The sequence below is a fragment of the Elephantulus edwardii genome, unplaced genomic scaffold, assembly GCF_000299155.1.
Source record: "Elephantulus edwardii isolate Elephantulus edwardi_28Jun2011 unplaced genomic scaffold, EleEdw1.0 scaffold00025, whole genome shotgun sequence".
Taxonomy (NCBI): domain Eukaryota; kingdom Metazoa; phylum Chordata; class Mammalia; order Macroscelidea; family Macroscelididae; genus Elephantulus; species Elephantulus edwardii.
Window position 1 is genome coordinate 16,572,413 of NW_006399775.1, and position 15,729 is coordinate 16,588,141.

The following is a 15,729-nucleotide window of genomic DNA, read 5'->3' on the forward strand; positions in this document are numbered from 1 at the left end:
TCAGAGGCGGTGCGGTTGGCGCAGGATAGAGCAGGGTTTAGAGCTGTTGTGCATAGGGTCGCTATGAGTCGCAAACGACTCGATGGCACATAACAGCAACAACTCTCAGTCTTTGCCACTCCCAGCACCAACAAAAACCCTTGTCTCGAAGCACTGGGGCCTCTGCCACGCGGCTGCTGCGTTGGGGTGTGTGTAGAGTCCCTGCTCGAGAGCTTGTAATAAAATCCCTCATGTTCTTGCATTGATTTCAGCTCCCTGGTGTCCTTTGGCGGACTCACGATTGTGGAACAGCAAATAAAGAGCTGTAAAATAAATAAAGCAAACATTAACAGAATTTAAAAAAAATCACTACCACAATAGTAGTTGGATTCTGCAATACGCCATTCTCAAGAAAAGATAGAAATAATAGAAACAATAGAAACTTAACAAAGATACTGAAGAATTATACCACACAAAAATGCCCAATTCAATCTTATATACACACTAATGCAACCCCCCAAAAGCACAGTATACCATCTCCAATGTGCATGGAACATTCTCCAGAACAGCTCACATTTTAGGTCACAAAACAAGCATCAATAAATTTTAAAAACATAAAAATAATACTAAGCATCTTCTCAGACCAAAATACTACAAACATATCCTTGATATCAAAGTCAGGTAAAAACCACCATCAAAATAGAAAACTATAGACCAATATCTCTTATGTACATAGATGGAAAAATCCTGAATAAAATTCTGGCCAGTAAAATCAAACAGTACATCAAAAAAATAATTCACCATGACCAAGTGGGATTCATAACAGGTATGCAAGAATGGTTCAACATAAGAAGACCAATCAGTGTAATTCATCACATTAACAAAGCAAAGAACAAGAGCCACATTATCCTATCTATTGATACAGAAAAAGCCTACACCCTTCTGATTACAACACTTAAAATAGGAATAGAGGGAAGTTTCCTCAACATAGTGAAAAGTATGTATGAAAAGACCAATAGCCAACATCATTCTCAATGGAGAGAGATTAAAGGCATTCCTTCAAGAACAAGAATGAGGTAAGGATACCAATTATTACCTCTCACATATTGTATTGAAAGTCTTAGCAATAGTAAGAGAAGGAAATAAGAGGTATACAAATTGGCAAAGAGGAAGTAAAATTATCTTTCTCTGCAAATGATGTGATAGTATACTTAAAATATCTTAAAGACTCAGTGACAAAACTACTGGACACAGTTGGCTAATTTAGCAAAGTGGCAGGATACAAGACCAACATATAAAAATTAGTTGAATTGCTCTACAATGACAAAGAATACAGAAACGGAGCTAAGAAAAATAATACCTATCACGGTAGCTAACAGTAAGATTAAATATTTAGGAGTAAATCTAAATAGAAACACAAAGACCTATTGAAAGAAAATTACAAAGCATTACTATAAGAAACAAAAGAGACCTGGAGAAATGGAAAAAATAGAGCATGCTCATGGATAGGAAACTTTAAAAAAAAATTTTTTTTGCTTTCCATTCATTCATGGTTGTACACTTTCCTCCCTGCCCCCAGTTTGCTTTTCTCTTTGAAAAGTTTAAAAAAAAAATTCTTTTCATTGTTATATAATTCACCCTCCAAGTCCACGCCATTATGCAGCTTTCATTCTGGATTCTTGTAATGACAATAATACCTAATCATATATTCTTCCTAAACAGTTCTCTCCCTCATCTGCTCCAGTGCAATATATATTATGTATTCCCTCTTAGTTTCCCCCAACTCTGATGTCAGTGCTGCTTTACAACAGTGCATTATTTGTCCTTTTGTGACTGAGGTAGTTCACTCAGCATAATGTCCTCCAGGGTCACCCATATTGTATAATATTTCATGAGTTCCTTGTTTTTCAATGCAGCATGGTATTTCATTGTGTGAATATACCACAGCTTCTCTATCCTTTTATTTGTTGATGGACACTTGGGTTGTTTCCAGTTCGTTACTATTGTGGACAAGGCTGCAATAAACATGGATGAGCATATATCTGCTTGGGTGGCAGTTCTGGTTTCTTTAGGGTGTATTCCCAGTAGTAAAATTGCTGGGTCAAATGGTATTTCTATTTCTAACTTTTTGAGAAAGTACCATATTGCCTTCCATAATGGTTGCACCATTTTACACTGCCACCAGCAGTGAATAAGGGTTCCAGTTTCTCCACAACCTTGCCAGCATTTGTTGCTTGCTGCTCTGTTAAATTTTGCTGTTCTTACTGGGGTAAGAAGTTGTTTTGATATGCATCTCTTCTTAGAACTAGGGATTTTGAACATTTCTTTATGTGTTTGTTTACCATCTGAATGGCTTCTTTGGTGAAGTGTCTGTCCATATCCTGTGCCCATTTTTCAATTGGGTTGTTTATCTTGTGTGGTGCTTGAGTATTTTATAAATTCTAGATATAAGACCCTTATCAGATACATCCTTACTAAATATTTTTTCCCAGTCTGTGGCTTTCCTTTTTACCCTGCTGGAGAAGTTTTTGTATGTGCATAGGGATTTGATTCTTGGAAGATCCCATTCATCTATTTTATCCTCTTCAGGTTGGAGGTTTTTCAGGATGTTTGGAAGACTGTTTATGTTGTGGATTAGGGCTTCTAGAGTTCTTCCAACCTTTTCTCTAATGAAGTTTGTAGTCCTTGGTTTTAGTCCTAGGTCCTTGATCCATTTTGAGTTGGTTTTTGTGTATGGAGTGAGGTATGGATCTTGCTTGAATTTTTTACAGATAGTTTTCCAATTTTGCCAACATTTGTTTAAAAAGCTGTTATTTCCCCACTTAACTGATTTCATCTCCTTGTCAAAAATCAGTTAACCATAGATAGATGGTCTGATTTCTGTAGTCTCAATGCTATTCCATTGATCTGTGTGTTTGTCATTGTACCAGTACCACACTGTCTTGACCACCACACCAGTGTAGTAGGATTTGAAATCAGGGAGTGAGATGCCTCCGACCTTGCTTCTCTTTTTAAGGAGTCCTTTGCTTATTCGGGGCCTTTTTCTATTCCAGATGAAATTGGAGATTGCTTTTTCTATCTTATTGAAGAATGGAATTGGTATTTTTATTGGGATTGTGTTGCACATGTAAACTGCCTTTGGTAGTATTGTCATTTTCACAATATTGAGTCTTCCTATCCATGAGCAAGATACAATCTTTCATTACTCCAGGTCTCTCTTTGTTTCTTGCAGTAATGTGTTGTAATTTTCTTTGAATAGATCGTTTGTGCTTCTGGTTAGATTTACTCCCAAGTATTTAATCTTGTGATTAGCTATTGTGAAGGGTATTGTTTTTCTTAGCTCCAGCTCTGCCTTTTCTTTGTCACTGTAGAGAAATCCAATTGATTTTTTTGTATGTTGATCTTGTATCCTGCCACTTTGCTGAATTGGTCAACTATGTCCAGTAATTTTCTTGCTGAGTCTTTAGGGTTTTCTAAGTATATTATCATATCATCTGCATATAGAGATAATTTTACCTCCTCTTTGTCAATTTGGATACCTCTTATTTCCTTCTCTTGTCTGATTACTATCTCAAAGACTTCCAGTACAATATTGAGTATGAGAGATGAGAGTGGGCATCCTTGCCTAGTTCCTGTTCTTAAAGGGAATGCCTTTAATCTCTCTCTATTGAGAACAATGTTGGCTCTAGGATTTGTGTATATATATATTTTTTACTATGTTGAAGAAATTCCCCTCTAATCCTATTTTGTTGAGTGTTTTAATTAGGAAAGGATATTGGATTTTGTCAAAGGGCTTTTCTGCATCAATTGACAGGATCATGTGGTTCTTATTCTTTGCTTTGTTTATATGATGAAATACCTTGTTTTTCTTATGTTGAACCATTCTTGCATACCTGTTATGAATCCTACTTGGTCATGGTGAATTATTTTTTTGATGTACTGTTGCTAAAACTGAGGAGGACCTGAAGCACTTGCTGCAGAAGGTCAAGGACTGCAACCTCCAATATTGATTGAGGCTCAACATCAGGAAAACAAAGATTCTCACCACTGGGCCAATTGGCAGTGTCAGTATGGATGGTGAAGAGATTGAGATAGTTAACAGTTTTAGTTTGCTTGGTTCCACAGTCAACACTCTTGGTAGCAGCAGCCAGGAAACTCAAGAGATGAATTGCATTGGGAAAGTCAGCTGTAAGGGACCTGCCAAGAATACTGATGAGCAACGATGTCAGGCTGGAGACCAAGGTGTGCCTGATCCAGGATATAGTCTTCGCAGTTATGTGCTATGCATTGGAGACTTGGACAGTGAATAGGGATGATAGAAGGAGAATTGATGCCTTTGAGCTGTGGTGCTGGAGAAGAGTGTTGAATATACCATAGACTGCTAGGAGAACAAACAGGTTTGTCCTGGAGAGGGTGAAGTCAGAATGCTCCTTAGAGTCAAGGATTCTGAAGCTTCGTCTGACATACTTTGGGCATATTGCAAGGAGGGACTGGTCCTTGGAAAGGGACATCATGTTTGGGAGAGTGGAGAGACGGCGCAGGAGAGGAAGACCCTCGATGAGATGGATCGATTCTGTGAGTGGAGTGGTGGGAATGAGTGTGTTTGACATGGTGAGGTTGGCACAGGATAGAAGGGCGTTTAGGGCTCTTGTACATAGGGTCGCTACAAGTCGCAAGCAACTCGATGGCACATAGCAACAACAGTTGGATTTTCTTGGCCAGAATTTTATTCAGGATTTTTGCATCTATGTTCTTAAGAGATATTAGTCTTATAGTTTTCTATTTTGGTGGTGTCTTTACCTGGCTTGGGTATCAAGAATATGTTTGCTTCATAGAATGAGTCTGGGAGAATTCCATCTTTTTCTATTTTCTGAAATAGTTTATGTAGAATTTTAATTTATCATGTTGTTGTTGTTATGTGCCATCGAGTCACTTGCGACTCATAGCGACCCTATGTGTAAGAGCTCTAAATGCTGTTCTATCCTGTGCCAACCTAGCCATCTCAAATGCACTTATTCCCACCGCTCCAGTCACAGAATCGATCCATCTCACCAAAGGTCTTCCTCTCCTTCACCTCCCCTCCACTCTGCCAAACATGATGTCCCTTTCCAAGGACCAGTCCCTCCTTGCAACATGCCCAAAATATGTCAGACGAAGCTTCAGAATCCTTGACTCCAGGGAACACTCTGGCCTCACTCTCTCCAGGACAAACCTGTTTGTTCTCCTAGCAGTCCATGGTATATCCAGAACTCTTCTCCAGCACCACAGCTCAAAGGCATCAATCCTCTTTCTATCAACCCTATTCACTATCCAACTCTCTGATGCATAGCACATAATTGCGAAGACTATAGCCTGGATCAGGCGCACCTTAGTCTCCAGCCTGACATCGTTGCTCTTCAGTACTCTCATCTTAAGAAGTTTGTTCTATAACACTTGTATGTGGTTCTCTGGTTTTCTTGAACAGCTATAATCTTGGATGGTGTGTTTGGAGTTTTTGGGGGCTTTTAAAAATGGCTCTCCTGTGTTTCAGGCTCTGTTCCCTAATTCTGTGTCATTTTTATTTTTCTTTTGGTTTCACTTCCTTGTTTTTGGTTAATTATATTCTTTAGCAGGTACTAGAGGGAAAAAGTACACGATAAATAAATTTTCTAAATCCTTGATTGTCTGAAAATATATTTAATCTACCTATTCAGTTAATTGACAACTTCTCTTTGAGATCACTCTGAATAAAAAGCATTCATTTGGGGGTTTGAATGTATGTATCATGTTCTTCCATCTAGAATAAAATATATCAAATACTGCATAGTCATTTCTTTTCCCATTTAATCTACATATTTCTACTGAGGCTTTTATTTCTTTGCTGTTCATGTTTGGGAATGGTTTTGTAAAGACAGAAAATAATGACCATTGCTTTTCACATTTTACTAGAAATATAGAAACTGAAAACATTAGCTAGAAAAACAATAATTTTCTTTTTTAATGGCATGTAAGTTACCATTATGTAAATTTTGTCTCAGGTGGGGAGGGGTTAGTGGTCGGATGAATTTACTATAGTCTTTTCTCTGACAGGCATAAGCTGTCCAATCTATTCATGTTCCCTTGATCCTAACTTAGTTGGTTTAAAGCTTATTCTTTATCACGTGATATATATCTTTATTGAAAGTGTTATTGAGTAATCTCTTTCTAAGAGTTCTTGGTGGTCGACTACTAATTGAGAAATTGTTCAAATCCAACTAAAGGGATCTCTTACATAAGGCCTAGCTATCTGCTTCCAAAAAGCCATAGCCTTAAAAAATTCTCTTGGGTGCCCGTCCACTTTGCACATTTTGAGTCAGAATTAACTCAGCGACAACTAACAAAGCTCTGACTGTGCTGGTTTTCTGCCTGTCTGATCTCTAATCATCTTCTGGTCTTCAGCCTGGTCATTAATTGATAATGTGTTAGGATATCTATTCTAGCTTTTTTAGTTGTCATCAGTGAGTTAGTTAACATTAAGTCAACCATTATCACCAAAAGTTTACCCTGGAAAAACATAAGAAAAATACATTTAATGTAATTAGGAAGGTTTTTCTTTTAAGAAAATTCTCGTTAAGTATTGAGTTTCTACTACTTATATAATGTCGACATGATTGGACTTGTTATTTTTGAAAGGAGAAAGATGAGCATTCTCTGTCTTTTTTTTGTTTTGTTTTCAGGCACACTCTAAGCAAAGATTTACAGCTTCAGAAACTTCATAGTGGAGTATCGCTATGAATTAAAACTAACTCACTGGCAGTGAATTGTGAATGGGCCATTTTTAAAAATTAGTTTTCTGATGACTCTATTTGGAAATAGTTATACAAATCAAATGCTAATAATAGTTGAAATGTTTCGGGTAGAAGCCAAGAACCACGCCAAGGTAGAAACATTTTTCAGAGTTTATTGTATGCCAGGCTACTCAGCAAGGGTAGAAGCACTGGGGGCTGGGCTTTGTTGTTATGTGCCGTTGAGGCGCTTGCAACTCATAGCGACCCTAGGTACAACAGCCCTAAACTCTGCTCTGTCCTATGTGGGCTTGGGGGGCTTATATGAGGTCATTGCAGTGGTTCATTGGTGCATAAAGTTTCTGGTCTTGGGAAACTGGTTCTGGGGAATGTCCTGACATAGGATTTCTGAGTTCTGGTTTCAGAAAAATGTCCTGACATAGGGTTTTCTGAGTTCTGATTTCAGAAATTGTCCTGACATAGGATTTTCTGAGTTCTGGTCCTGACATAGGATTTTTTAGTTGAGCTTCAACCTCCATTTTGATTTTTAGCCTAACAATAATCTTGGGACTGTATATAATTAAACTCACCAGGTTCTTTTAGCCCTGTTTATGAATACTTAAGAGCTTATTCTAAATCAGGTGAATATATCCTTATGTAAAGTGTTACTGATTAATCTAATATTGTCTTTTTGGCTTTTTTCTGTTGTAGGGAATACAGTGAGTAACCTGATTATGATCATACCTCCACTCTTTGGAGCAGTTCAGAGTGTTAGAGATGGACTGGAAAAACGGTACATTGCTTCTTACTTAGCACTCACAGGTATGTATAATCGTTCACATGACAAATGATGTTATATTCAGAAGACTGCTTTCCTCGTTTATTTCTGAAAAATGTTTTTCCATTTTTGGACTATTATACAGCTTGACTACTTTTAGGAATTTCTAAATAGAAACTTTGCAAACCTTGCTAATAAGTTGAACTACATTCTGAGTAATAACAAATAACTATAAACTATTTCAAGCATACAGAAAAGAGGTAACAGTATAATAACCATACTCATATCTTATGAGTTTTTCCACATCATATCACAATAATTTGTTTCATATTTTCTTTTTCTATAAAAAAAATAAATAAATCACTATTTGTACAATTGAAAGGGAGCTCTGGTGACAAAAGGAGTTGTGCTGCTAACCCAAAGGCCACACCTTTCTGGCGGTTCCAATCCCCCAATGGCTCCAAGGGAGAAGATAGACCATCTGCTACACAATTTACATCCTTGGAACCCAATGGAGGATGAATTGTTTCCAATTTAATGGCAATGACTGACTTGAAGATGACTATATATACCCCTTTTTCTCCTTTAAATTGCAAATATGTTTAATTAACCTCTTTTTTTATGTTAAGGTATTCTTGAAATCCCAAAATGCACCTGACTTTAAAAAAAAAATAGCTGAATTTTGTAGGTTTTAAAAAAAATATTTTTAAATGAGATAAAACAAATGTGGAGAAAACTGTAAGACTCTTAAATGCACAGCTTTTATAAAAATAAACTTTTATTTTGTAGTGGTTTGCTTACAAAGTTTGTACACATTGTTTTTCCACACTGACTCTTAAATGTATGGTTTGATAAATTTTTACAAGTTTGATTACCGTCCAGATTGAAATACAGAGCATTTCTGTTGATAGGCTTGCTTGAAATAACTTTATTTAGGACCTAGGCTTTTAGGTGCATTAGGAATGTTGGCCTAGTTTTCTTATTATTTATTTATCAAAGTTTTATATTAGATGTATGAAATGAGTTGGAAAATATTATATCTTACTTTCTCAGACAAGGTGGTGTTTGAATATTCAATAGAATTGCTTATGAAACTCTTTGGACTAAGGCTTCTTTCTGTTTTCATGAGTTGATTTACAATATTGATCAATTTAATAGTAATGCCCTAACTTAGTATTCTCTTTCTTCTTGAATTAATCTCATATACTTCATCCATGCTTTCAGACTTATCTGAAAGTTGCTCATTTTCTCCTAGTTGTTCCTTGATCTGTTGCTATGACCTTTATTATTCCTAATATTGTTTCTTTGACTTTTAAAGGAAGCACCTTCTGTTTTCATTTATCTTTCTCTGCTATATAATCTTTTTCTATTTTATACATTTATATGCATGACTTAATTCTGCCCTACTTGTTTACTTTATAGCTCTACTAACTTACTGAATTGAGTATTTCACTTACTAATTTTCATTTTTATTATCAGTCAAAATACTTGAATTTTGTGTGAGACTTTGACCATAAGTTTTACTATGCGGTCCTTTTATTATAGTCTATAAGTAATTGAACTACAGTGAGAGAATCATATCTGAATGATACAAGGTTTTTTTACTCAGTGAGACTTAGTTGAAGTCTAATACATGAACAATTTTTGTGACTGACTATTCAGTTTAAAAAAAATCTTGTTAGATTCAGAATTCTGTTAAGTATATAATAAAATCAAGCTTGTGAATTGTTGTTGTTAGGTGGCATTGAGTCAAGTATTACTCATAGTGACCTTGTGAACAACAGATCTGAACTCTCTCGTCTCCTGTGCCATCTTCACACTTCCTTACACACTGGAAGCCCATTGTGTCAGTCACCATGTCAGTCCATCTGATTGAGGGTCTTCCCCTCCTCTGCCAACCCTCCACCTTTCCAAGCATCATTTCCTTCTCCAAGAAATAGCCCTTCCTGGCAACATGCCCAAAGAATGTGAGGCAAAGTCTCATCATTCTTGCCTCCAAAGAGCACTCTGACTACATCCTCTCCAAGACATACCAGTTTGTTCTTTTGGCCATCCATGGGATGTTCAGTTCTCTTCTCCAGCACCACAGCTCAAAGGCTTCCATCATCCTTATTCATTGTCCACCTCTTGGATACATAGCAAGTGATTGGAAAGACCGTGGCCTGAATCAGATGCACCTTAGTCCTCAAACTGACATCATTACTCTTCAATAATTTGGAGAAGTCCCTAACTATAGACTTTCCCAGTGCAATGCATCTCCTGATTTCTTGACTTCTGGAACCAAGGGTGTTAATTGTGGATCTAAGTAAGATGAAGTTGTTCAGTTTAAATCTCTTCTCTATTCATCATGATACTGCCTATTCAGTACAGTGGTAAGAATCTTTGTTTTCTTGATAGTGAGATACAATCCATACTGAGGGCTGCATTCCTTCATATTCTGCAACAAGTGCTTCAAACCCTCCTCACTTTCAGCAACCAAGGCTTTGTCATATGCATAACGCAGGTTATTGGTGAGTCTCCCTCCAATCCTGATGTCAACATTCCTCTTCTTGAATAATTTGCTCAGCGTACATATTAAATAGGTATGGAGTTAGAATTCAACCCTGATACACTCCCTTCTTAGTTTTAAACTATGCAGTGTTCCCCTGCATTGTTCGCACAACAGCCCCCTGGTCCAGGTATATGAACACAGTTAGGTGCTTTGGGACTCCCGTTCTTCTCAATGTCAGCCACAACTTGTTATCATCCACACAATTAGATGCCTTTGCACAGTTGATAAAGCACAAATAGACAATCTTCTGCTATTCTTTATTTTTAGCCAGAATCCATATGACATCAACAATTCTATCCCTGGTGTAAATGTGTAAATTTTCTATATTCTTAATCTTAAGTCCTTATTTTATTATGTTAAATTTACCACTCTAATTTTGGGTTTATCTCTGTCACTGTTAATTTTTACTCTGTCTTATACATATATAATTGCTATTCTTGATGACATTTTCCTTTGGCATTATGTGTTGTTTTTAGGTGCCATAGAGTCAAGTATGACCCATTGCAACTCTGTGATCAACAGATTTGAACCCTGGCCTATCCTGTGCCGTCCTCATCCTTCCTGACACAGTAGAGCCCATTGTGTCAGTCACTGTTGAGGGTCTTTCTCTCCTTCACTTATCCTCTGACGTTCTGAGCATTATGTCCCTCTTCAATGAATAGCCTCTTCTAGCAACATGCCTGAAGTAAGTGAGGCAAAGCTTTATCATCTTTGTCTCCAAAGAGCATTCTAGCTCCACTTTCCAAGACGTATTTGTTTGTTCTTTTGGCGGTCCATGGGATGTTCAGTGCTCTTCTTCAACACCACAGCTCAAAGGCATTAATCCAGCTCTCAGATGTATAGCAAATGATTGGAAAGACCATGGCCTGAATTAGATGAACGTTATCCTCAAACTGCCATCATTACTCTTTAATAATTTAGAGAAGTACCTAACTGCAAATTTTCTCAGTGCATTCTGTCTCCTGATTTCCTGACTGCTAGTACCAAGGCTGTTGTTTGTGGATCCAAGTAAGATGAAGTTGTTGACAGTTTCAGTCTTTTCTCCATCTATTATGATGTTACCTATAGGTCCAGTGCTTAGAATCGTTGTTTTCTTGATGTTGAGATGCAGTTCACATTGAAACTGTATTGTTTGATCTTCTGCAACAAAAATGCTTTAAGTCCTCCTCACTGTGAGCAAGCAAGGTTGTGTCATCTGCATAATGCAGGTTATTGTTAACTCTTACTCCCATCTTGATGCCACATTCTTCTTCATAGAGTCCAGCTTTTTTTCATAATTTGCTCAGCATACAGATTAAATAGGTGAGAGAGAATACAACCCTGATGCACTACTTTCTTAATTTTAAACCACACAGTGTTCCTCTGCTCTGTTCTCACTACAGCCTCCTGATCCACGTAGAAGCTTTGCATAAACACAGTTAAGTGCTCTGGGACTACTGTTCTCTTCAAATACACATGGTTCCTTCTCTAAGAGAAACCACGTATTAAGTCACATAGCAAATCTTGACAGATTTTTAAAAATTGAAACCATGCAAAGTATTTTATCTGATCACAATGAGTGAAGGTAGAAATAAATAACATACAAAGAAACTGAAATAGTTAGATAGATAGCCACAACTTATGATCCACACAGTCTAATGCCTTTGCAAAGTCAATAAAGCACAAATACACATTCTTCTGGTATCTTTATTTTCAGCCAGGATCCATCTGACATCAGCAATTATATCCCTACCGCCATGGCCTCTTCTAAAATCTGCTTAAATTTTTGGTAGTTCTCTATGTACTAGGTGTTTTTGAATGATCTTTAGCAGTATTTTTCTTGCGTATGATAGTAATGATATTGTCTGATCACCTAATGATATTGGATCACCTTTCTTGGGAGGGGAACAAATATGGACCTCTTCCAATTCATTGGTCAGACAGTGGGGTGTCAACAGTTTGGTCGTTTTCTATTTAATCAACAATCAGGTGCAATCTAATTGATCCTTTTAATTAACAATCAGTGGTGGGCTGGAAGCCTCTTGTTTAAACCAGTCAGGATCTGGTGGGAGAGACTTTGTGATTAAAAGTCAGTTGGGCCCTAGAGCCACAGGCCCTGGGGCCTGGGGTGAAGACTAACTTGCTGCTGTTGTTGATTGCCTTCCAGTCAGCAAGACTCATAATGACCCTATGAACAAAAGGCCTGAAGCCCCTCTACAACTATCAACATTTATCAGAATTCATATAGTTTCTGGAGGCATGTTGTTTAGGAAGTAGATTACAAACTAAATTGGCAGTTTGTTGTATTTGGAAATAACATTGCTCGAGATGATATAGCACTTGTCTGTCAGTTTGTTGTACTAGAAATAACTTGTGTGCTGCTGTGATACTGAAATTTATGCCACTGGTTTGTCAAATGCCTTAGGTTACTCATGGTGGACAGGCATTAGTAGAGGTTCCAGATTAAGACAGACTAGGAAGCAGGATTGGCCGTTCATTTCTTAAATAATAGGCCTTTGGAAATCCTATGAACACTAAAGGAACATGGATTAGTTAGAGTAGTAAAGAAAGCCAAGAGATGAGGACAAACAATGACAAACACTGTTTAATAATTGGAACATGAAATGTATGTAGCTGGAATGTTGGGAAACTGGAAATTATAAAAAATGAATAGAAAGATGACCAGCAAGGAAATCTAGGTCCTGAATAACACTATAAATCAACTAGATGTCACAGACAGAAAGCTCTTCACCCGGGGGTGGGCAGGGAAGAAAATGTGCAACAGTGAATGGATGAAAATCCAAAGTCTCTGTAAACTTCCATTAAAATTAATAAAAAAGAAAGAAAACTCTCCACCCAACAGCAGCACAGTGTACATTCTATTCCCGTACACATAGATCCTTCTCTAAGATAAACCACATATTATGTTACACAGCAAATCTTGACAGGTTTTTAAAATTTGAAACCATGCAGAATATTTTATCTGATCACAATGAGTGAAGCTAGAAATAAATAACATACAAAGAAACTAAAATACACAGACATATAGAGGTTAAATGATACACTTGTGAACTACCAATGGTCAAAATAAAAATCACAGAACTCTGAGGTTCTCTTACATAGACCGCCTAAGAGTCGCGCTGTAAGAAGCAACAACCTCCCTCTCCTTCTCCACCTCCTTGGAACTGGGAAGCAGCAACCATGCGTGAATGCATCTCCATCCACGTTGGCCAGGCTGGTGTCCAGATTGGCAATGACTGTTGGGCACTCTACTGTCTGGAGCATGGCATCTAGCCCGATGGCCAGATGCCAAGTGACAAGACCATTGCGGGAGGAGATGATTCCTTCAACACCTTCTTCAGTGAGACTGGTGCTGGCAAGCATGTGCCCAGGGCGGTGTTTGTAGACCTGGAACCCACAGTCATTGATGAAGTTCACATTGGCAATTACCGCCAGCTCTTCCACCCTGTGCAGCTCATCACAGGCAAGGAGGATGCTGCCAACAACTATGCCCGTGGGCACTACACCATTGGCAAGAAGATCATTGACTTGGTTCTGGACCAGATTAGAAAATTGGCTGACCAATGCACAGGTCTCCAGGGCTTCTTGGTTTTCCACAGCTTCGGTGGGGGAACTGGTTCGGGCTTCACATCCCTGCTGATGGAGCGCCTATCTGTTGATTATGGCAAGAAGTCCAAACTGGAGTTCTCCGTTTACCCAGCTCCCCAGGTTTCCACAGCTGTGGTCAAGCCCTACAACTCCATTCTCACCACCCACACCACCCTGGAGCACTCAGATTGTGCCTTCATGGTAGACAATGAGGCCATCTATGACACCTGCCGCAGAAACCTTGATATTGAACGCCCAACCTACACTAACCTGAATAGGTTAATAGGTCAAATTGTGTCCTCTATCACTGCTTCCCTCAGATTTGATGGTGCCCTGAATGTCAATCTGACAGAATTCCAGACCAATCTGGTGCGCTATCCCCGCATCCACTTCCCTCTGGCCACATACGCCCCTGTTATCTCTGCTGAGAAAGCTTACCATGAACAACTTTCTGTAGCAGAGATTACCAATGCTTGCTTTGAGCCAGCCAACCAGATGGTGAAATGTGACCCTTGCCATGGTAAATAGATGGCTTTCTGCCTGTTGTACCGTGGTGATGTGGTTCCCAAAGATGTCAGTGTTGCCATTGCCACCATCAAGACGAAACGTACCATCCAGTTGGTGGATTGGTGCCCCACTGGCTTCAAGGTTGGTATTAATTACCAACCTCCCACTGTGGTGCCTGGTGGAGATCTGGCCAAGGTGCAGCGAGCCGTGTGCATGCTGAGAAACACCACAGCCATTGCTGAGGCCTGGGCTCGCTTGGACCACAAGTTTGATCTGATATATGACAAATATGCCTTTGTTCAATGGTACATGGGTGATGGGATGGAGGAAGGAGAGTTTTCTGAAGCCCGTGAAGACATGGCTGCCCTTGACAAGGCTTATGAGGAAGTGGGTGTGGATTCTGTTGAAGGAGAGGGCGAGGAAGAAGGAGAAGAATACTAAAGTTAAAATGTCACAAAGTTGCTGCTTTTACAGGGAAGCTTATTCTGTTTTAAACATTGAAAAGCTGTGCTCTGATCAGTTAATTTGTATGCAGCAGTGTATACGTTCATATACAACTACTGACCTATGCTTTAAAACATGAATGCTTTGTCACAGACCCAAGCTGTCCATTTCTCTGATGGGTTTTGAATAAAGTATTCCCTGTCTTTAAAAAAAAAAAATCACACTTAACATCAGTAAAGATGAAAGCACAGCACACTAAAGCAATGAGATGCTACAAAAGCAGTATTCAGATGGAAACCTCATAGCAATAAAGTAATGGGGGTGGGGGGGAAAGACATAACAAATCAGTGGCCTAACTAAAAAAAAATGCCAGGTACTAGAAAGAGAATAATGAATTTACCTCAAATCTACCAGAAGAAAAAAAAATAACAAAGATTGAAAGAAATGAAATTGAGAACAGTAGCAAGGGTACAGAAGCTTATCTTTGAAAGATCAATAAAATTGACAAACCTTTACCAAGATTGACAAAGAAAAAAATGCAAATAACTAAAATAAGAAATAAAAGAGAAGCATTATAGTTGACAATAAAAATACAGTTATGACAGAATATTATAAGCAACTGTCTGACAACAAGCTGGATAATTTAGATGAAATGGACAATTTTATAGATGCCATAAGCTGCCCAAACTGACTCAAGAAGATACTGTTTTCAAGAACAGCAGCAACAATAATAAAACTATGTAGCTTCACTATGATGCCAGTACTATTCAAGCTCCTTCAAAAGCTAGAGAAAGAATACTCGCCTTAATTCATTCTGTGAAGCAAATGTAACTTTATTTTTTAATTTATTTTCTCAGACCACAATGCTGTAAAAGCAAATGTAACTTTTATACCAAAACCAGACACCATTAAGAAAGGAAAAAAACAAAACAAATCACCACCACCAAAACCAACTACAGGTTAATCCCTTATGAATGTTGTTGTTGTTGTTGTTATGTGCCGTCGAGTCGTTTGCGACTCATAGCGACCCTATGTACAACAGTCCTAAACCGTGCTCTATCCTGTGCCAATCTCATTGCCTCTGACACACCCATCCCGATTACCCCAGTCACTGAATCAATCCACCTCATAGAGGGTCT

The 15,729-nt window shown here is 38.3% G+C and overlaps 1 protein-coding gene and 1 pseudogene across 2 annotated transcripts in view; both read left to right on the forward strand.

Moving 5' to 3' along the window:
* ACER3 (alkaline ceramidase 3) overlaps positions 1-15,729 on the forward strand; it is a 151,380-nt gene that overhangs the window by 54,382 nt on the left and 81,269 nt on the right. The window contains exon 2 of one of the 2 annotated variants that reach the window (XM_006882873.1): positions 7,434-7,544. The exons of the other annotated variant lie outside the window; for it this stretch is intronic. Within the exon in view, the coding sequence (XP_006882935.1) occupies positions 7,434-7,544 (111 nt within the window). The remainder of the gene's footprint in view (positions 1-7,433; positions 7,545-15,729) is intronic. 2 annotated transcript variants of the gene reach the window in all.
* Positions 13,232-14,587, forward strand: LOC102855290 (annotated as a pseudogene).